We start from the raw sequence: 20,986 nt of genomic DNA, 5'->3' as shown, positions 1-20,986 counted from the left end.
ATCGAGCTCTTTGATTCGCCGAGAAATCCCTCGTGACCCACTTTGATGTTAGGTTAGTCTTAACGAAGAAAATATATATACTTGAAGGAAAGGTTATGCTCGCATTCGCATGTTATTTTGGCGGGAGGTATTGCCTGCAACATAACATGGCAACAAGCTGCAACGACAAGTGGCAAATTATGTTTACATGAATCCAAATTTACGTAAACAAATGCCAGTATTGCTTGTCGTTTTATTGTCTTTTGAATAATGGACGAAGATAGTAAGTTGTTAATCAAGATCATGTTATAACCCTAAAGTCTTAAGTTCATGTTACTTGAATTTCTTTATTAACTTGTTATTCGTTTATATATTTGTTTAATCAGGTTTGGTGAAACGAAAAAACAAAGCCCAAAGAGAAGGCAATGGCAAGGTACTCGCCGATGTTCAGAAGAAGCTGGGTGACTTATATTACGATAGAAAGCAGTATCAAGATGCTCTTAAAGCTTACAAGGGACAGCTTCAAGCTTGTGAGTGTCTAAATGACAAATTAAACTGTGCAATAGCTCATCGAATGATTGGAGAGGTTTATGCTGATATTGGAAACTTTAATGAAGCACTTAATCATCAAAGTCTATACTTAGGTATGAAAGTTTTTTTAACACTGGTGCTAAGCCTAACTATTATGAGATTTTATTATAAAATATATATTATCGTAAAAGAAATAGCAAAAGAGTTACAAGACTTAACGGAAGAGCAACGAGCATTTGCTACATTGGGAAGAACCTATTTACTTGTTGCTGACAGTTTGGTAAAAGATTCTGAAACAAACAAAAAAATGGAAGTTTTGCGGGATGCTAAAAAAGCATTTTCGAAAAGCATCAAACTTTGTGATAAGTGAGACCTTTGTATTTTATAATCTAAATAAAGTGCGATTGTTAGAATCAAAATGATGTATGTATACCATTGAATTTCAGATTGGAGAATAAAATAGATGTTACAGAGCTAATGATGATGCGAGCTAGGCTACTACTGAATCTTGGGCTTGTGTTAGAACAGCAAAAAGAAACAGAACAGGCCCTGAATCTCATTAAACAGGCAGCTGGATTGTGCAGAAAACACAACTTACACGAGGATCTACATAGAACTAACATTGCTCTTGCTGGTCTGAATGAGCGTTTGGGCAACACAGAACTAGCTCTAAAAAAACTTGATGATGCTGCAAAGATAGATGATATTTATTTAAAAGTTGATGCGCGATTACTCAAAGCTGAGTTACTTTTAAAATTGGGAGAATGGATGGAAGCCCAGAAACTATTGCACATGTTGTACAAGTCTAAAAAACTTCTGGAGCCTATCAGGCAACAAGTAATAAAATTACTCAAAATTGGTATGTTGTTTTAAATAGCATTAAGATTGGAGGTATAAGTTTCTTCTGAAAATTGCATTCTACTTTACAGCTGTAGTCTTGTGCAAAACAGAAGATAAGTTATTGACAGAGTCTTCCCCAGCCGTTAAAGAAAAGTTCTACGAGAAAATGGGTGATGCGGCAACTGCAGTCAAATCCCTGGACAAAGCTGTGGAGTACTATCATTGCATGTTAAGTTGTGCTGAGGAGAGTAACAGCAGTCAACTAGGTGCTGCGCTTACGAGTTTAGCCCAGACACTCCGAGATGCGGGAAAGCTTCAAGAGGCGATTCCATATGCGCGCCGCGAGCTCGAGCTTTGCAAGGATCCGAAAGAGGCCTGCAGTTCAGCCCTCTACCTGGCAGGGTTATTGACTGAAGCCAACTGTTCATCGCCAGAGGTGAGGCAGATGTTCGAACGAGCGCTTAGTCACGGTAAGAAAGTTGGACCTGGACTCGAGAGAACGGTACTTCGGGAATTTATAGAGTATCTGGAAAAAATGGAGGATGTAGATCTCGCGGAGATTACCAGGCTAAATGAGGAGTTGGAGAGCTTGCCAAAAGAGGAGGATGATGATGATGACGAAGAAGAGGAGAACACGCCTGATATTGGAATGGATGTGTGTCTGGAGGAGCTGTCAGATCTAGAAGAAGAGGTACCTGCACTTGCACTTCCAGCTAGAAACATAGCTAGGCATGTTAATCGCAAGGGCCGATTCTGCATTAAAAAAAACGAGAAGGGAGAAACCCAGCTACATGTGGCTTGCATTAAAGGTAATGCAAACATTTCATGTTAAATAACATTTAATATCGGTGCCACTCTGCACTTGACTTTGAAAATAATTTCCAGGTAACATCAGTGCAGTGGAGAAGCTTTTAGAAGAAGGTCACCCAACCGCGGTTCGTGACAACTGCGGCTGGACTCCCTTACATGAGGCGTCGAATCATGGTTTTGTGGACATCGTTGGAGTACTCATCCGCCACGGTGCGGACGTGAACGACCCAGGAGGCGCAATGAGCGATGGTGTGACAGCTTTGCACGATGCTTCGGCTAACGGGCACACAGCAGTGATACAGTTACTGCTGAATAGTGGTGCTGACGCGAACCTACTCACCAAAACCGGAGACACTGCACTCGACTGCCTTGAGCAGTGGAGGCAAAGGGTCGGGGACCTGACACCTACAGAGCTCAAGGAGTATGTTGTGGCAAAGAGGAGATTACAAGCAATGACCACTGTTACAGGAAAAAAGAAAAAAAAGAAGGATCTGGAAAATAGGAGATGGAACGCGCTTGTGGATGATGAGGAAGAGGGGGGAACCACTTCTGAAAGAAGCAGTTCGTAGTTTTCTTCTTTTTTTAAATAGAAACATTATTTCAAAATTTCTTATATTTTCTAAATCTCTTCATAGAAACCATAGAAGACTATGCGAAACCGGAAAAAATTTCAGCTGGCGAGGATTACAAGCGGACGATCGCAGCGTTACATCATCCTGGCCGACAGCAGCTGAAAGTACCGAGCAAGAAAATGTCAAGGATCACAGCGCCTTTGCTCGACAGCGAAGATATGCTTGTCAACGACGACTGGCTGGAGGACGATTTGGGTATTGCTGCCAGTAAACACAAGGATAAGGCTCCGTCTTACTTTGCCAACAATGGTCTACCACCACCTACAGCCTGTGAAACGAATCTGGGTTCGACTAAAAGAAAGTCGAAGAACGACGTAGACGAGGACGACGCAATATTCGAAGTTGATAAGAATATGAAGCGTCAAAAAATTTCGGTAGTTGATGGAAATTTAAGACTCGTTGAATATCAAAAGCAATTTTAAATTTACATTAATGTTAAACAATATTATACAGGTTGAAAGAGAATTGGTGAAAAAAGCGCCAGTAATTGCTGTGGATGAAGATAGCTGCGATAGCGACAAAACTGTCGACGATTGGCCTAAACAAAAGAAACCTCGACAGATGAGTTTACTCAAACAAGGATTTACCAAAAATGTGTGTTCAAGGTCACCCTCGCCAACGCTCTCGATATCTCCCGATTCGGTTTTCACGCCCGCAGTCCACCAAGAGAGGCACTCCTGGGACTCGGGTTGCATTAGTGAGACCGTTGATCTCGATATTGTCGTGGATAGCGAATCCTTTGAATTGAAACTTCATTTGCGAGATTTGAGGTACGTACAAATGAAGTCATGGATAAAGTCAAGTTTACAAACAATTTTAAATGATACGTGATAATTGAAATTGAAGGAAAACGATGAGTGACATCGAGGAGCTCATCAAACACAAGTTTGAGGCGAAGACTGGTTGTCGACCGAAGATCAAATTCAAAACTGTGGATGGTATTGTTTTGGCAGACCAGGTCAGCCTTGAAGAAGTGCCTCGCGACAGAAACAAGCTCAAACTCTATGGAGAAATCGCGCAAAATGACTTGCTACCAATCGTCGACAGGTATAAGAAGGTTTGCGAGACACTTTGTGCAGGTAAACGATTAATTTAGTTTGAAAGACTTGAAACGATCAATTCCAAAATTGCGATCATCCTTTATTCATATTTCAGACATCACGGACTCGATGCTCAAATCTTTGCGCAGCTGCGACAATACTTCTTCATTCCGCTTAAATCGTCTAGATGCTGAGAAATCTTTGGAGCCGCTCCTTAAGTGCCTCAGGTACCAGTCAAATTTGCGTACCTTGAATTTGTCTGGAGCAACATTTTTCAATATAGGGAATCTTCTGAATCGCGCAATAGCTCAGCTGTCTAGGCTTGACGAGCTGCACCTGCAATGTTGTGATTTGGATTTTAAATGCCTCTCTTGTATAGAGGCTTTGCCTATTAGTATACGCGTATTGGATCTAAGTTACAATCCCTTGACTGGACGCTGTCAAAAGATACTTTATGAACTGCTGAAGCCACTCGAAAGGTTGCAGAATCTCGCACTCAGGTACTGTGAATTAGACGATTTTAGCTTCGTAGTCACGAGCGGGTCTCTTGTGAATCTGGATTTATCCTGGAACCCCATTGGAGGGCAGGGAGTAGCAAATATGCTGCAAAGACAGCTACTTAGTCTAAACATCAATAATACGCAGAATTTTATTGGGGGTCGCGTTAACGTTATAGATAAAATCTTCTTCAGCGACTCATTAGTAAGTTTCTACACTCTGGAATCCTTAGAAATCGGTTCATGCCAAGCCACAGATCTGGACATCGAAAAGATCTTGTCACAGGCTCCGAACCTGACAAGAATAACTGTTAGTAACAATATAAATGTTACAAAAACTTCTCTGTGTGCGATTCTTCAAAGAAACCCAACCATGACCTACATAAACCTAACTGGTTGTAGATTAGTTGAAGAACCACCAGAAGCAAATTTAAAAATAACTAGTCCGCAGGTTTGCACACTTCTTGTGCACATGACGCACGATGTCATTGATGCATGGGAAAATCTTTGGCAAAGAAAGGGCTATTCTAAAAAACTGCCACACAGCTTGGTTGTGTTCAAACCGATATAACTTATTAATAATAATTTTGTTTAGTATTGTTCCGTGGAAAGACTACTAAAAAGTATTACATTTTATATTTATTTGTAAGGGTCAACAATAGCGTAATCTGAATGTAATCTGTATATAATAAAATATTTATTTCTCACTCATGTACAAAATAATTTAAGCTAATTTTAAACTATATAGTTTGTTTCCAATCTTGCATTTTAATTTCTTAACCTGCATACTCCGTTGTTCTGGATGGTCATCTAGAAAATCAGTGAAACTTGATGTAAAAGTGGGTAGAAGAGCTTCCAATGTCTTTCTCTGATCGCCAAGGAACCAGAGAAAACTTATGTGATATGATGCATCCTTGTAAAAAAAATTTATCATAATTTGTAAAAGTACATTTAAGATATTATTTTATAATCATGGTTTAATATTGATGTATGTATCATCATTTACATACATCACTGCTATGACGTTAAAAAAAATTAGAAAAAAATAAATTAATATTTTATAAAGTTAAGTTGTCTAATTAATGCTATTAAATATTACAATCACCTCATAAAATGAAGGTAGCTGATATTCATCCAGAAGTTTATCAAGAGCACCTGTTAACCTTTGTAAAGAATCATTTGCACTTTGAATTTTGATACCTATAAAAGTTCTAGTTTTTTCCTCATTGCTATAGATCTCCATGTTGCCTAACTCTAGCACAAAACTCTGGTAAGATGCAGTTAGAGATTTCACAGCCTCAATGAAAGAATCAATCCAATGAAATTTTAATACTAGTGTGCGTGTAAGACTCACATGGAATTCTTGAAAAATGTTACCTGTTTGAGTAATCTGATCTAGCACTTCTTTCATCCATAATTGCATTTCTTCACTTGGAATGTCTAAAAAATGTGAATAGATATTCCGTAGTTATTATAGGTAACTATTGTAGTAAATATTATTGATATGCTAAAAATGAAAGTATTTACAATCTATGTAAACTAATGTGGCCCAATTTCCTCGCTCATGTTTGAAGGACCTTATTCGTCCATCATGTTCTAAGGGATCATCAACAATTTCTTCATGATGTGTAACTCCTTTCCATGTTAAAATAGATTCTGGTAAAGGTAGCTTTGGCCTATTATTGAAAAATAAGTTTATGATTAAAATATGAGAGATCTTAGTTTAAACAATTATTAAACGTGTATTGGATTATTTGAACCACATGAATTATTAGATAATATAACCTTTACTCACTTTAAAGTTTCAGTGTTTAAAAACGCTTTATCTTCATCATTTAATATTTCTGGGTCTTCATCAGAACCCGAAGAATAATCTTGAATCAAAGTCAATCCAGCCATAATATAGATTTTTGAAATACACAAATATCATGGAAATGGAGCAATCCATGTCAATGCCTTGATTTGATAACCTCAAAATTCGCCTCTTTTTTAAGTCATGTTTAGGACAAGTGTGCGTGTGTGTGTGTGTGTGTATATATATATATGCGCGCGCGCACATATTTTATTCATTAGTCGTGTATTATTTTCTCAAAACATGAAAAGTACTTTTTTCAAACAAAAATATTTAATTTTAATAAAAAAAAATTTTGATATGCATATATTTTTTTAAATTAAACAGATAACAAATAAATAAAATATGACTTGTTTATTACTGATCATAACTTAATAAGTATATGACTGCAGATGTAAGAAAACTTGCACAAAAACAGTCACTTAAACACCATACACATAAATCAATTACTTTACATTAATTTGTTTTTATTCATACAGCAATATAATCATAAATTACTTTACAAATAGTAGTTAATTTGAAAACTGATTTTTATAATGGGGCTGCAACGATTGATAAATTTCACTAATTCTTGAAGGTTTCACAAGTGCGTATGCAAGCATCTAGATGTTACCAGGAAACCTGTTTTCGGCTACTTGCTCATCCCATTTCTCTACCCAATCCTGTGGACACAGGGTTTCGTAGCACTTCTTAAAATACTGGCAGGCTTCATAATTTTCACCTCGTACTTTTGAACACCGATGGAAATCCAGATAACTCTGGTAGCAGTGCCTATTAAATATCAAACAGAAATTTAATTTTAGGCAAGTCTGAATATTAAAAATTTCTTTACACAGGTAAAAAATCAAGATAGTACAATTTGCTACAAAAATTATATCATTACTACTGTTAAAATAGTCGTTAATAATATAATCCTTATTAATAGTTTTTAATAATAATATAAAACTAAGCATTACCTTGTTTGGTTCTGGTTAGGGAACCTTGGGTCAAACGGAACCGTCTTCACCTCAACACCTTTGACATATTCAGGCATGGTTTTGTGTTATGCTGTTTGACAGTAATTTTTTTTTGGAGTACAATACTTTATATTAAAATTAATCTAAGCAGTATGTGTCTGTGATACACAAGTGTTCTCTCGCTTCTAATCAAAATGTCTCACTTCTAATCATATGTCTTAATAGCTTACAAATAACAAAATAAGAATTGTATAGGTCTAACATTTTTAGTCTTTCACGATATGTAACGCCAGTAAAGTAAAGTCAATTTAAAGTACAATAAAATGTTATACAATTTTTTTGAAAGATTTGCTTTATACTTTTGGAAGTTTAATTTTGGCACTTGCAACATTGTATTTAACTTTATTATCCATTTTATAACTAAAAGATTTTTGGAATTATAACAGAATCATTAAAAATAGGTTTTAATAACTGAAAAATAAAAACTTGATTTAGTAATAATGATCTTGCAGCTATGTATTAATAATATGACACTTAATAATACATCAATTGAGAAATTAAATCACAAGTCCTTAGCAATTATATTATCTTATAAATAAATTAATAATAATTCTTATATTTACAAGAATAAAAAGTTTACAAAGTAATATTGGTCTACTAGAGCTCAAAAGTATATAAACTAGTTTCGGTCAAATGGATAATTTAAGTTAACCCATGTATTTTTGAAGTGCTTTTTTCAACACAATTTTTGAATAAAAAAAAATATTTTGAATCTTCTAGAGAAACTTGTTTTCTTCATAATCCATCATGGTTATTATTCTCTATTACTATTAATAGTAAATTATGCAATTCACTACAACAATTCAATAGTTAATTGCAAAATAAAATATTAAGAGTAAAGAGGCAAAGGTATCCTTATAAAGGTAAATGATGTTCCAAAGCATGACCATGTACTGATAAAAAAGCCTCTAAGTTTGGTATTTATTTACAACTTGTGGTAAAATGTTACTGTTGAAAAAGCAGGAAGATTTGTTTTATTGATTAATTGATTAAAATAAATACCTTAAATGATATAGGCATACCTCGAGATCATCCCTACCCCTAAATAAAGAAACCTCTCAAACCTGATAGAAAACAATTCCTTTCTAGATCCACATAAAGCAGATCTTCATAAGTAACAGAAAATAAAAAAGAGAATTTAGAAATTGTTTAAATTTGGTAGATTTTTTTGGATGTATGAAAGTTTTATTTGACCAGAGGTCTAGTATTGTCTTCCTCCTGGCAGCAGACCTCCCTGTATTTTTTTACTTCAGCCATGTACAAAGACCAAGCATCCTTAGGCTGCTCAACTGGTTGCTCTGCTTTTGGCTTAGCTACCATTCCAGTCTTTAAAATTCTGCCTCCTCGTCTCTTGCCCACCATCAAAGGTGGTGGTGCTACTGGCTTCTCTTCCAGAACAGATGTAGTAGGTTGCGCTTCCACTACTGGCATTTGTTCTTGCATCTTTTTAAACATTTCCATAAAACTGCCGTCGTTCTTAAAAGCATTTGGCTGTACTGGAAACTGTGGCTGCATCACAACTGGAGCATATGAATGTTTGGAACTGCTGCCAACGTTCGATCCTGTACTTCTGTGCTGGTGCCTTCGATTGTCCTTTGGGTGCTTCTGACTGGGTTCTTTGCTTGAAGCTTTACTATGATTACGTACTTTCTCTTTTGATTGAGACCTTGATCGTGACCTTGACTTTGACCAGGATCGATCCCTCTTTGAGTACCTCTTTGACCTGTCCCTATCTCGATCTCTTTCCCTATCTCTATCTCTTTCTCTATCTCTGTCCCTATCTCTTTCTCTGTCCCTGTCCCTATCTCTTTCTCTATCTTTATCCCTGTCCCTGTCTCTCTCCGAAGACCTAGAGCGCCTGTAAGATCTAGGTCGACTTGGTGATCTTGATCTACTGCTGCTCCGCCTTCTTCGTCGTTTATCTGGTGTAGATGACCTCCTGTGAGTCCTGTACGTGTCGCTGTAGCTAAGCACAGGTGGGGATGGAGCTGGTGGCATCTCCGGCGAGCCGGTTGAATCTCTTGAGTCCAGGTCCATGACGTGGGCAGGAGATGAGCACACGACTGGACAGACTCTCTCTCACCTATAAGGATAGAAACTGCCTTCTATAAGTTTAACAGTTCACTAGATTCTTCCTGCCGATACTGAAGTTCTATTATAATTTATTCTTTTGCTTTTGTACTTAAAATTTTTTCATACAAAATTTTTTTCTTTTTTTTTCAACATTAGAAACAAATTTGCAAGTTTGTACAAAGACTGTGCATATAAATTTGAAGCAATCCTAGTTTTTCGTATGATAATACATGAGTTTCAATTAATTTTTGGTTTTTAAATTAACTTTACTTTTTAGTCAAATGTCAAGATTTATTTTACATGTAATAAGTATTAGCGCATGAGACAAATTGACTGAGCGAGAGACAATGCTACGGTACAAGTCTTTTTTCAAAGCATCTACTGAACACATATGTATGGCAACGCTCTCTACACTGTTTTCATGATGTATGAATATGATAATATGATGTGATATAAGTATGAGGTACCAAAGTTGATATAGAATGACAATGATTTTATGACTAAGTTCAGCCCGATATCGAAATCCGAATGCAGAGCGGGCGTCAAGTCGGATGATCCTTGAAAACCACGTCTTTAGTACTTAGCAGCGGATTTCAACATCGAGTAAGTAGTAGATAAATGCGAGTAGAACAAAAATCATCCGTTCCTCGGTTGGACCCTGAACAAAACTACGCCAAAGCCAGAAAGTGGCTCCGAGCTCCGAGTCTCGGACAGTTGGACAATAACGTCAACACAAGCCAGACAGACGGCATCATATAATCATTACATAAAATCCGTAGAAGCTCAGCGGCGCAGTTGTATATAGTTTTGTTCGCAGGTCTTTTTAGGTTGGCCGGAAAATATAGAATAATCGCGAAGTAAAGGCATCGGAGGCCAACGAGCGGACAACAAAGCGGGCCATAGAGGCACGTATGTGCCCGTAACGTTGAGTCGCGAAGGGAACGGCAGGACGGGCCAAACCTCGTGGAGGGCCAGGAGAGGATATCAACGACTGGCGAGGAGAGAGTCATCGAGGATCGAACGCGCGAGTTGATAGGGTTGTCGGATTCTCTCGGGTGTGGAGTAACTCTTAGATTTAGCTGAAATTTGCGGTACCTGATTCTGCTCTCTCCCGATGAAAACAAAATGGCTACTGAGCTGCTGCTGCTCTCGGCTATCGCCGTCCAAGTTACGTCACCGAGTGCTCTTATGAACTGGTCCCGAGTCCGTTTAGATCCTATAGGTATAATCCGGAATGCAGAATGGGAACGATATCTCGAATACCGGAACGCGCTATATAATATTCGAATTGATATAATCAACGATATTGAATAACTCAAGTAAACTGCTCTGCGAACATATTGTAACTAGAAAAGGTAATCGAGGATCGGAAAGACGACTCTATACATATATGCATACCTGGAAATTTCAGGAGGAATTCAAATCGGCAGAAAAGGCCGCCGGTGCTTTCGAAATACCTATATAGCGACTCGGTTTTTGCTACCAATCTATAAGTATATACCGGTAGTTTAGATTGGTAGTTATAGCCAAGTCGCCACATTTTTCTATATGCACGCAGCTGCAGGTTGGCGCTACAATTTCTATCTTGTGGAAAAAAGTAATATACCTTGTTATCCTCATCTATAAGATGTTGACTGTATAAGGAAACGTGGTGTCAGAGATGATGTGTATTTTTATTTTGTTATAATTAAAATATACACTGTGTCATGGGCCAACAAGCGAATAATAATTAGAGTAACAAAATAGTTGTCTCATTAAATTTCTCTATCCATATCCTTTAATCTTTCTGTGACTTCGTCGCGATCCTCCTACATTCCCGTAACAATCGTTTCACGCCTCTATACCGCTAAATCTCATCGCTTCTCTTACTCTGTAATTTCTTGAACTTCATATTTTATATAATCTTTCTATTTCTCTCTCTCGCGCGCGCGCGCGCTTGCTCTCGCACATACTTATCATCCAATCATTCTCGCTCATTTTCTCTGTTACTTAATATTTTTGTTCCTTTCTTCTCTCGCTTACATCCCGTAGCGAAATACGGTATACACAGTATACAGATTTATTCTCAAAAGCACACTCGGCTTGGCTAAAGCTTTTTTTCATTTTTCTTCAATACGATCGTACCGAGAGGCGTCTGTCGAACTCGCGACAGAAGATATAATGTGCGCTCAAGTCAAGCCGCCGATACTTTTTCTCATCTAATAATTCTCAACTCGTAATGGTTTGCGTGGGTGAAATTTCGGAAATGCAGACTTTGCAGTTGCGCAGTTGAAAAATTTCGAGAGAATCGAGACAATGATGCATGGTTTCGATTTTTTAATCAAAAGTTAATTCATTAAACGAAGAATTTTTAACATCGTGGAACAACGCGGTAAGGCATGCAGAAAACAAGTACGAAAGAACGAGTCAGAAATGCGAACAATGCGAATGCTAAACCTGCACTTCCAAGATTTTACATGCATACCGTCAAAGATTTTCTCGTTGAAAATATCGGCCATATTTCTTCATCGATAGGCAACGGGACATATATAGTCTACACACAAGAATAACAGATTTTCTTAACGACACTCAACAGTGGTCTGAAATATCTGCGTCAATAAGACATTGTTATACACACTCAGTTCGCTCGGATAATGTTTGTTTGTATATTTTCTTTCGTCGAAGAAAATTAACGTTTATGCGCGACGATGGTCCCCGATCGTTGGCCATCGGATTCTCCCTTCTAATTATTATTATGTATGTCAGGGGCCGCCAGTACAACTACCGAATAAATATTTACGTTTTGAATTTCATGCATTGGTCGTCGATCTCGTGTACACATATAAGCGGCACACTTTCGATTTGGCCTTGTATACAATACAAAATGTCAGGATACAAGCCGAGATTTACTCCGCTACATGAAGTTTAAAAAAATTACATTTCCGAGCAGTTCTACTCATGGTCCCTGGCTTATATTATGTATAATATAATATATTTTTTTCAGATGATCTACAAGTTTTGTTAACATGAGTAAAACAGTCTTCTGCAACATGAAAAGCAGTCTTTGTCGGGATACAGTCACATCAGATGCAATAAGCAAGAAAACACAGACTTTGTTCCTCGTCCTCTTATAACGTTTGTTATATTTTATGACGTTGTTTAATCATCACTGCTTGATCCTACTACTTTAACCTCACTATAAAACATCTCGACGTCGCATTTCTATGTTAATTGTATTAAGCCAATGTTTTTGCCAAATGTAGTTCGGCTTTGTTAAAAGTCTTGTCCATAAAGCTCAAATTGATTAATGGACACTTGTTCTTTCATTGACAAGAGTTTCTATTTGAATCGAACTTATGATGTACGTACGCATTATTTGTGATTAGATTCATTCTCTCAACCCATGACAATATCTTTTTTCGCTAATGCATCTCACTGTGTGCCTAGGCACACTAATATTTTAATTATACAAATTGTTTTTCAGAAATTTTTCGCATTTTCTCTCTAATACTTAAGCTTTTCCTTTCAATTGACAGTAATAATATTGTAATAACAATAATGATAATAATAATGATAATTAGTTCATACACTTTCTTATATAATCGTAAAAGAAAACCCTTAAATTTGATTAAATAAACGAAGAAAATGTAGCTAATTATGCGATTACAATTCTGCAAGAATATCAGGGGAAAATTAGAGTAAGTAAAGTATATAAATTTTCGCCGTTCGCAGTTAAACAGTAAAAATTGGTTTTGTCGGTTCTCGACAAATAAACAAACAATTAAGAGAAGGGGGAAAAAGAAAACTCTAACGACCTACGATTAAAAACACTGTTAGCTGGCTGGAGTATTTAAATTACACAAATATGTAGCAATATGAATGGCGAAATCTAGTCCGCACATTGTTCACACTCGGACGAGAGGCACGACCAGAACAACATGACGGATTCGGAGAATTTTATGATTAGTTCGTAGTTAATGTGTGGCTGCTGTTTGTTTACATGCACGCAGTGTACAAAAATTATTCAGGAGGCTGGAAGAGTTGAATAATATGCGCAGCGGGGGACGGAAGAAGAAGTAGATCTTTTCTTCAGCCGAGTCCTTTCTTCGATCCCCCTCGAACGGAGAGATCTGCCTTTTGTTTATAGAAGTCGATCGAGCGAAACCCCGCCGATCTTAGCGAATTTTCTGCAATTTTCAATATAGCTTTTTTTACGTAAATTTAAACTGCTCTAATTCTAATGTACTGAAAAATGCAAACGCCTTTTTGAGTATGTAATTTACACACGTTAATAAATCAAAATAGAAATGGTATAAATAATAAAATCAAAAATAAATTTTTAACAAATTTTATTACTTTTTTTTTAATTAATACAAAAGCCTCTATCACGTAGCAAATTAACTCAAGGACATGTTTGTATTTTTCATACAAATATCTGTAAAAATACGTTTCACTTCATTTACATAAATAAAAAGAGAATAAATCAAGATGCAATTTGAATGAAAGTAAAACAAAAGAGAATAAAAAGATGTTTAGTTGTGAAGAAATTTGTTTAACTACCTTGAACTTAATATGGCTGATGTCTCTGAAACTGACGAGGTCCCTGAGGTCCATTTCTGGGTTTCCCGGGCATCGCGTAACCCATGTTCTCATATCCATCATAGCCTGAATAGTCGTAATTGGCGTACATGTCGTCGTAACCACCATATCCATTAGCATATTCAGGTATATAACCACCATAGCCTAGAATTTCCAAATTCATTTCCCTTAGAATCTTTATCAGCAAAGGCAGTTACTTATTTAAAGTGAACCACTGTACTATGTTTATTAACTAATGTATATTAAAATTGAGTAGCGATTGAGTAGCGAGGAAAAAAACTCTAAAGAGGTGTTATGCATTCTGTTAGTGGTAAGTGTTGTTAGATTAAGTTAATAACTTGTTTGTCGTAATTTGTTGCAATCAATGAACACAGAAGAGTTGTCTTGTAAATTTTTGTATTTATTAATAAACATAAGTAAATTATATTTACTTAGAGCTTTGTTTGAATGAATACAAGTCCAGAAATTTGTGCGCACAATTGCGTTTTGACCGGAACAATCATTACAAGAGAAGCTTTTCCATGAAAAGCTGCAATTTTGTAAATTACAAAAAAAATTCATGTGTGTGTACGTGCGAAAGGAAGTTTCAAACAAAAGATTGGAATAACATGTGTAAAATTGACCTTGTAAATAAATTATATTTACGAAGGCCCTCGAGGTTTTAACATAATTACAATAACATCAGGGGCCTTCTCAGCATTCCAAATAACTTAGGCTTAAGTTAACCCTACTCTCTCAGTACATCGGTCGATAATTGTTATAATTAAAGGGTATTTTACCACCACCGTAACCGTAGCCGCCATACTGGGGTCCCCAGAAGCCTTGGCGCTGGTCTTGATTGACTTTGACTTTCTTGACATCGATCTCCTTTCCATTGATCACCTGCTTGGGCGTCTTGAGCAGCTTGTAGACAACGTCTTTGGAGTCGAACGTAACGAAGCAGTAGCTCCTGCGCTGGTTTTTCGTCTTGTCGAAGGGGGCCTGGACCTCGACAATGGTGCCGTACTGGCCAAAGTAGGTCTTGATGTCCTCGTCCGTGATGTCCGGAGTGAGTCCTCCGACGAAGATCTTGCCGTGCTGGGCCTTCTTGCTCACCCGCTTTGGGTCCACCTGCAATCGAGACGAGTCAGCACCTCTGTATCTACATAGCGTCGGTCGCGAGAGAGGGGTGCAACCTACCTTACGCTTGTTGACGTAGTGGTCTCCGGAAGCGAGCAGCTTGTCGATGGCCTTGGGGTTCTGGAAGACCATGAAGGCGAATCCCCTGGAGACACCGGTGTAGGGGTCCATCTTGATGGACACGCTCTCGATCTCGCCGAACTTGCCGAAGTACGCCTTGAGCTCGGCCTCGGTGGTGTTGCGGGTCAGGCCGCCGACGAAGAGCTTCCTCTCGTCGTCCTTGCCGGGAATGCCGGCGGTCGCCTGCTGCTTGTTGCCCTCGGCCGGTTGCTGTTGCTGGCCCTGCTCCGATTTGCCGTCCTGTTGCGCGGCGTCCTGCTGCTGGCTCTGATTCTGCTGCGTCTGCTGCTTGTTCTCGGCGGCGGCGTTGGCCGTCGCCTCGGAGGGCTGGGCCGCGTTCTCCTGGTTCTGATATCCGTCCGCCATGGCTGTCCGTGTGCGAGTGTGTCTGGTCTGGTCCGGGGAACGGCAGCGGTGAGCGGAGCAAGCAGCGCGTGTAAGCAGGCGGAAGTCTGTTATATATTTGCTTGTACGTGTGTAATACGATGTGTGTGAGCGCGCGCGCGCGCGCGAGTGCGTCTACGGGGGCGCTATGTCTTAATATGTCTTAATATGTCTTAATGTCTCAATGTCTTAATGTCTTAATGTCTTAATGTCTATGTCGCCGCGACCCCGAGGTAGATCCGGGGGATTCGGCCACGGGCAGAGAGGCACTTACGAGACCTGATGGTACACCTCTATCTTTTGCGCTGCTCGGCTGCTCTCCCGCTACGTCCGTTCGTCTCCCTCTCCGCCAATGACTACTGTACGGGACGGGTCCGCCTCGCGTCTCTCTCTCTCTCTCTCTCTCTCTCTCTCTCACTCTCTTCTCTCCTCTGCTCTAGCCGTTTCCTCTCCTGCACTTACTCTCTCACTCGCTCGCTCACTCTCTCACTCGCACGCGCGCGCGCGCGCGCAAATACGTACGAGTGCTCGCAAAGGCTATCCGTCCGTGCAGATCCCTATCTACTGATGCTGGTCGTCGTCCAGCCTCGCTTTTCCGTGCAGCCGGCGGGAGAAGCCGATGGTTTTCACGCGGGAGCTCTAAAACGGAGCGGTGGCGCACGCTGGTACTACACCAACGAACAAGAGAGGGAGAGAGAGAGAGAGAGCCGGTGATGATGATGCCAGCCCGCAATACCGGCTAAATTCGCGCGCCGCCGCGGTCCCGTGACGGTCTCGCTCTCCTGCTTTAATATTTTAGGGAGCGCGATAGGGTGGCTACTCCCGGCCTGCCGTTTGAAAACAGACGCTCGCGCGCGGGTTACGAGGTTATCGCCGCTCTCTCTCTCTCTCTCTCTCTTCGGACGTCCTCTTATCAGCTAGCGGCTCGCGGGAACAAAGAGAACCGCGATTCCGAATTCAGCGTTGGAGCGAGCTCGGCGCAGGGCATTAGTTGGGAAGGCTGCGCGGAGCGGTTGGCGAATCTCTCGACTCGATGTTTACCGCAGCCGGAAAAAAGCGTGACGGTAAGCTGACGGCCGACGCGGCGGTTATCGCGCCGCCGGGCCGCGAGCCCACGCGCAACATCCTCCGCGCCGCGATAGGCCGATTCTCGCGAATCCCGCCAGTGGCAACGTTCGCACGGCGGAATCGCACCGGAAATAACGAGGATTGGCCGGCGACTTTCTCTCTCTCTCTCTCTCTCTCTCTCTCGCTCGCTTTCGCTTGCTTTTTTCGCCTCGCCATGTGCAGCTCGCCGCACGGAAGGGCATTATATATTCGGCGAGTCATCGAGGCCGCGCGCGCAAGGAGGAAATTTTTCCGTCGCCCCGGCTCCGAAGCGTCAGCCTTGACGGCGCGGCACGGAAATAGAACGCGCGGCGAGGGTGCCGATGAGACGTCGCCGCGTCGTGGGTCGGCTCGCCTTTACTTTTATATAGCTTTCGATAACGCGCGATGTGGAACCGGGAACGCGGTTTTTCGGGAATCGCGGAGTTAAAAGCGAATTCGCTCGGTCGGTCGGTAAGGCCGATTGGGACGCCGCGCGAATTTTAATACTGCCTGGCCTCTTTCTACTGCGCTTCTTGCATTACGTTGAACTTCGTTTTGAACTTTGTATTGTAAAAATGTAAAATTTACTTCCGACTCGCAGAAAAAATCATCTTGTTTTCGATTTTATGTACCCAGTGCATCCATGTGTTTTTTGTGAGAATTTTACTAGAATCGATGAAAAGTTGCTCATTCAAAATACTCTGCGGGAATTCGATTTGCAAGCGCCGTGGGCCGATAACGTAGGCAGCCGTCGGTATGCAAATCAGCCCGATGCAAGTCGCAAGTGTGCACACGTGTGCTTTCACTTAATCAACAACGCGTCAACCTATCAGCTCCCATGCATCAACTACGCGCCATAGCCTCCTCTATTGTATATATATAGAGCAGCGAGAGTGCATAGACGTACGGCGGGCCGATCGACGCGCAGGCGCGCAGCTTTTTACACGTCGTCCGCTGCCGCCAGCGTCTCGGAAAAGCTCGAAGCTCTCGCGAGTTCGCAGCCGCCGTTCGAGGGGAGCGCATCTGGACGCCGCCGACCCCGCAGTGTATACCGCGCATTGCATACCGCTCCCATCTCTCCGTAACGTGCCAGTTACTCGCCGCTTTTTCCCTTCGCTCAACAATCAACATAGAACTACGGAAGAACACACACTGCGCGACATCCCGCACTATCCGACGAGCGTGTGCCGTCGACCCCTTTTCGCTCCCTCCCCTGTACAGCAGCGGACAGAGCAGAGCGGAGTGTGCGATAAGGTATACAACCGTACGGACAGCAGAGGAGCAAGTAGCAGCGGAGTAGCCAGTGTCGTCGTCCGCCTCTCCTCGTGCGTGGGCAGTCCGCCAGAGTCCAGCACAACGTCCCACAGCCGCGAGTGCTCGTGCAGCAGAGGTCGATAGCACACGCCTACACCCATCGGCACTTGGTCGGCTTGATAGCGGCGAGGCAGTGCGTGCGTGTGGCGCGCTTATACGGACAACGGGGGCGAGTGCGAGTGCGCGCCGATTAATTTTACGATTCGACGTAATCGATCCGCGGGCGGCGAGGGAGGAGACGCGCGCCCCGCGTCGTGCGTCCGCGCGCGTGTGTGTGTGTGTGTGTGGCTGCGTGCTCGCAACTTGCACGGGATGAGGCGAACATCTGATCGGGATTTTCGGGATACCTACGTACTGGCTGCGTGAATCGCTCACAACGAGTGTAGCTGCAGCCGGGGGTGGCGACCACTTGGTTACCCAATTGCCTTCGACGAGTCGAGTTGTCGTCCGAGCTATCGAGCGCGCAGCTGATCGGGAACGTCGCGAAAGAAGCTCCCTCGGGGAATAAAAAGCCCGCGAGCACGGGACTTTCAAGGCGATCGTGTGCAGCGTGGAAAAATTGCGTTCTAATAATAAAATACCTATAGCCGGCCGTGCAGGCGAGCGACTTTTTCTCTCTCGGCTGCAGCGAGGCTCGGTCGTTTCTGAAAAAGTCGCGAGACTCGCGGAGCCAGCGCATTATATAAACTCCCCGTAAATAGACAGAAGCGAGGGGGCGCGCGCGAAATAAGGAGAAAAAAATCGGCCGTCAATCCGCGAAAGCTCCCGTCCGCGCGCCGCGAAACAAAAAGGGAGGGAAGAGTAGCGAGCGATAAAAGAATATAAATAATCAAACGCACCCGGATTTCTATTTATAAATTTACGGTGAGAGCCGAGAGCGACGGCGGCGGCTCCTCGTCGTCTTCGTGCAGTGCGCGTGCCCTCGACCGAGCGAGCAGCTCTCTCTCTCTCTCTCTCTCTCTCCTCTCCCTCTGTTCGCGCGGAGGACCGCGACACTGGCCTTACCTCGCGCGAACCCTCTCCTCGGCATCATAGGGTACGACGGGCGAGAGTAACCCGAGGCCGCGCGTTGTTGCAGTTGTGCAGGACTCGCGCGCAGGGAAAGCTGAGCCGAGCGGGCGGCCGCCGACCTAACCTCCAAAGAGCGCTCCGCTGCTGGGAGACGCAGACGAGCGACCGGACGAGTGACTATACTTACTGGTGCGCGCGAGCCGTCGACAGTGCAATACTTGGAGGAGCTTGAGCAGCAGTGAGTGCGGCGATGCAGAGAGGGCCCGAGTGCCCCTCGTGATAGAGGCTGCTGTTCACCTAGCGGGATCGGCTGCTGCGGAAGGAAGGAAGGAAGCGGTGAGACGCGGGGGAGGCTCCCGAGGAGCTGAGCACCGCCATCCTCGCCGGCTGCTGCGTGACGGAACATGCGGTGAGTCCAGAGCACGTCCAGAGCTTTCATTTGTTTTGCCAACGCAAACGAAACGCGGCAAATGTGAAGGTGAAGGTACTCGCGGGCGACTGTCTTACCGGAGGCGGACTTTTTCCACTGATTCTTCGAATCTTGTTTATTTTCGAAGCTCTTGCGTGAATCATCCGGTTTTCCCGCGAGTCTGCCTTACTGGATCGGTCGTCGGTTAATTAATAAGCGCTCGTTCATTAAGCTTATTAATTCGGGCGAAGGGCAGCGAAAGTCGAGAGAGTTTTTATTTAGCCATAAAGTCCTTTGTTGCATGCCGGGGGCCCGCCGCCTTCCTCTCTCTCGCTCTCTCTCTCTCTCTCTCTCTCTCTCTCTCTCTCTCTCGAGTTACGGCTGAAAGGATTGATTTTCATTTAGATCAAAACCTCGGCTGCTCGAGCGTTTGAAGTTTCATGACCTGGATTACGGCGCAGCCGCCTCCACTTGAGCGTCCAACTTATATAGGTGCCCGGCGCCTCGTCTGTACACGTATGCGTTTTTATACGCTTGATTCCGTAGTTCGCCGCTGCCGCGCGTGTCTGTTTTTTGTTCGCTCGAACGCGCGCCGAGAGAGCGAAAGAGTTAAAATAGTAGCGAAATAAACCGGCGACGAAAGGTGTCAAGTGCTCGGCTCTTCCAGGGCTTTTCGAAATAGACGCGCTCGCATATCGATTAATCTATTCTCGATTCTCGAACAATGCTGTGAATGTCAATCGCGCAGCTAGCGGGCCTGATTATTATATATTCTTCCAACAACTTACTCGAGGCTGCGCTCGGGGTCGTTGATCAAATTAGAAATGGATATAGGCAGCCGATAAATCCATTTCGCGCTCGCACGTTAATGGCTCTTTTTATTTTGCGAAAGGTTATTCGGTGATTCGTTTGAACGAGGCCTGCAGCAGCTTGCGCAATTGATGCGAGCGATACAATGTTTACGGTATGCGCACGCTGCGAGAATATTCTGCACTTAGAGTCGCGAGTAGAAGCGCCCGGCTGTGGTCAGGCGCGCGTAGCGGCCGATAAGGCGAAATCACGTGGCGAAAGAAGATGCGTGGAGAGCAGGCGGACGAGCGTCTCTGAAGCAGTTGGCAGAGCGCCCGAGCGCGTGTACCCGCTATTTTTCGCGCGCGTCGAGGGAAAAGCCCCGGCGCTCCCGCGAAAGCTGCCCAGGAATACACGCCGGAAAGTAGGCCGACGCGCCTGCATTTTCCATTGAGAGAAAGAGCCTCTTGAGTGACGCGCGATGGGGCGTCGTCGGCTTCACTTTTTCATATAACTCGAAGAATTTTAATCGGCACGCGCAGCCGTGAAAGCCGTGAAATTATTCAACAATAGCCGTATTATTATCCGACCCCGCGTGCCCCTTTCTCTCTCGGCTGCAAAATATCGTAAAACACACACACGCGAGTGCCCGATAACGCGCTCCCCTTTACGAGCCTCGCCGTCGAGCGGAGAAAAAACGACTGCAGCTCCGAGTTTAATTCGAAAGCTATAGCTCGCCAGAAACAAACAGCGATAAATAATAACGACAGCCGCCGCTTCATGAAAAAAAGCACCTCCGCTTTGTCCCGTTTTATTCGCTCGCACTTGCTCGCCAGCTTTTATAGCTAAAAACTCCTTTCATCTCGCCGCTGTTTTCCCTCCTTTTGTCGGGCTGCGGCTGAT

At 42.7% G+C, this 20,986-nt stretch overlaps 4 protein-coding genes and 1 long non-coding RNA gene across 15 annotated transcripts; 2 read left to right on the top strand and 3 right to left on the bottom strand.

Moving 5' to 3' along the window:
• Positions 1-78: 78 nt before the first annotated feature.
• Positions 79-5,088, top strand: LOC100119307 (tonsoku-like protein). Its single transcript, XM_001603047.5, has 10 exons — positions 79-262; positions 366-623; positions 702-876; positions 957-1,369; positions 1,440-2,159; positions 2,236-2,721; positions 2,796-3,166; positions 3,246-3,562; positions 3,639-3,871; positions 3,948-5,088. The coding sequence occupies exons 1-10, from the start codon at positions 250-252 to the stop codon at positions 4,898-4,900; spliced, it is 3,939 nt and encodes a 1,312-aa protein (XP_001603097.1). The 5' UTR covers positions 79-249; the 3' UTR covers positions 4,901-5,088.
• Positions 5,005-6,349, bottom strand: LOC100119273 (U6 snRNA phosphodiesterase). Its single transcript, XM_001603022.6, has 4 exons — positions 6,125-6,349; positions 5,857-6,005; positions 5,435-5,769; positions 5,005-5,242 (listed from the first exon to the last, which is right to left on the bottom strand). The coding sequence occupies exons 1-4, from the start codon at positions 6,226-6,228 to the stop codon at positions 5,054-5,056; spliced, it is 777 nt and encodes a 258-aa protein (XP_001603072.2). The 5' UTR covers positions 6,229-6,349; the 3' UTR covers positions 5,005-5,053.
• A 169-nt stretch (positions 6,350-6,518) lies between these two features.
• On the bottom strand, positions 6,519-10,486 carry Cox6b1 (cytochrome c oxidase subunit VIb polypeptide 1). Of its 5 annotated transcripts, none has more exon segments than NM_001172344.1 (3): positions 6,519-6,952; positions 7,138-7,228; positions 10,366-10,452. In NM_001172344.1, coding segments are annotated over 2 exon segments (246 nt in total). In that variant the 5' UTR covers positions 7,215-7,228; positions 10,366-10,452; the 3' UTR covers positions 6,519-6,783.
• On the top strand, positions 9,365-11,743 carry LOC116416015. The gene is made up of 2 exons (XR_004226522.2): positions 9,365-9,873; positions 10,088-11,743. It is a non-coding gene; the product is annotated as an uncharacterized LOC116416015 (long non-coding RNA).
• LOC100119193 (RNA-binding protein squid) lies at positions 10,925-19,298 on the bottom strand. 7 transcript variants are annotated; one of them, XM_008204395.4, is made up of 5 exons: positions 19,073-19,298; positions 15,028-15,480; positions 14,628-14,958; positions 13,810-13,992; positions 10,925-13,454 (listed from the first exon to the last, which is right to left on the bottom strand). In XM_008204395.4, exons 1-4 carry the CDS (start codon positions 19,289-19,291, stop codon positions 13,817-13,819), a joined length of 1,179 nt encoding a protein of 392 aa, XP_008202617.3. In that variant the 5' UTR covers positions 19,292-19,298; the 3' UTR covers positions 10,925-13,454; positions 13,810-13,816. The 7 variants fall into 7 exon arrangements, with proteins under 7 accessions (XP_008202617.3, XP_008202616.3, XP_008202620.1 ...); XM_008204394.4 differs by having other exon boundaries at positions 10,925-13,436; XM_008204398.4 differs by lacking the exon at positions 19,073-19,298 and adding an exon at positions 15,746-16,175 and having other exon boundaries at positions 10,925-13,436.
• Between the last annotated feature and the right edge of the window lie 1,688 nt (positions 19,299-20,986).

Source organism: Nasonia vitripennis, chromosome 1, assembly GCF_009193385.2.
Source record: "Nasonia vitripennis strain AsymCx chromosome 1, Nvit_psr_1.1, whole genome shotgun sequence".
Lineage (NCBI taxonomy): Eukaryota > Metazoa > Arthropoda > Insecta > Hymenoptera > Pteromalidae > Nasonia > Nasonia vitripennis.
The sequence above is the reverse complement of the archived record's forward strand: the minus strand, read 5'-3'. Positions and strand labels throughout refer to the sequence as shown.

Bases quoted from the DNA above. Each gene is read 5' to 3' on its own strand.
- LOC100119307 (XM_001603047.5), top strand. The intron at 2,160-2,235 runs GTAATGCAAACA...AATAATTTCCAG, and splicing joins ACATGTGGCTTGCATTAAAG to GTAACATCAGTGCAGTGGAG. The intron at 2,722-2,795 runs GTTCGTAGTTTT...ATCTCTTCATAG, and splicing joins AACCACTTCTGAAAGAAGCA to AAACCATAGAAGACTATGCG.
- LOC100119273 (XM_001603022.6), bottom strand. From the start codon at position 6,228: ATGGCTGGATTGACTTTGATTCAAGATTATTCTTCGGGTTCTGATGAA. The intron at 5,770-5,856 runs GTAAATACTTTC...CACATTTTTTAG, and splicing joins CACATTAGTTTACATAGATT to ACATTCCAAGTGAAGAAATG. The intron at 5,243-5,434 runs GTGATTGTAATA...TTTTTTTACAAG, and splicing joins AGCTACCTTCATTTTATGAG to GATGCATCATATCACATAAG.
- Cox6b1 (XM_008204392.4), bottom strand. From the start codon at position 9,234: ATGGACCTGGACTCAAGAGATTCAACCGGCTCGCCGGAGATGCCACCA.
- LOC100119193 (XM_008204395.4), bottom strand. From the start codon at position 19,291: ATGTTCCGTCACGCAGCAGCCGGCGAGGATGGCGGTGCTCAGCTCCTC. The intron at 15,481-19,072 runs GTAAGTATAGTC...TCCCCGGACCAG, and splicing joins TCGACGGCTCGCGCGCACCA to ACCAGACACACTCGCACACG. The intron at 13,993-14,627 runs GTAAAATACCCT...TGGAAATTCTAG, and splicing joins CGGCTACGGTTACGGTGGTG to GCTATGGTGGTTATATACCT.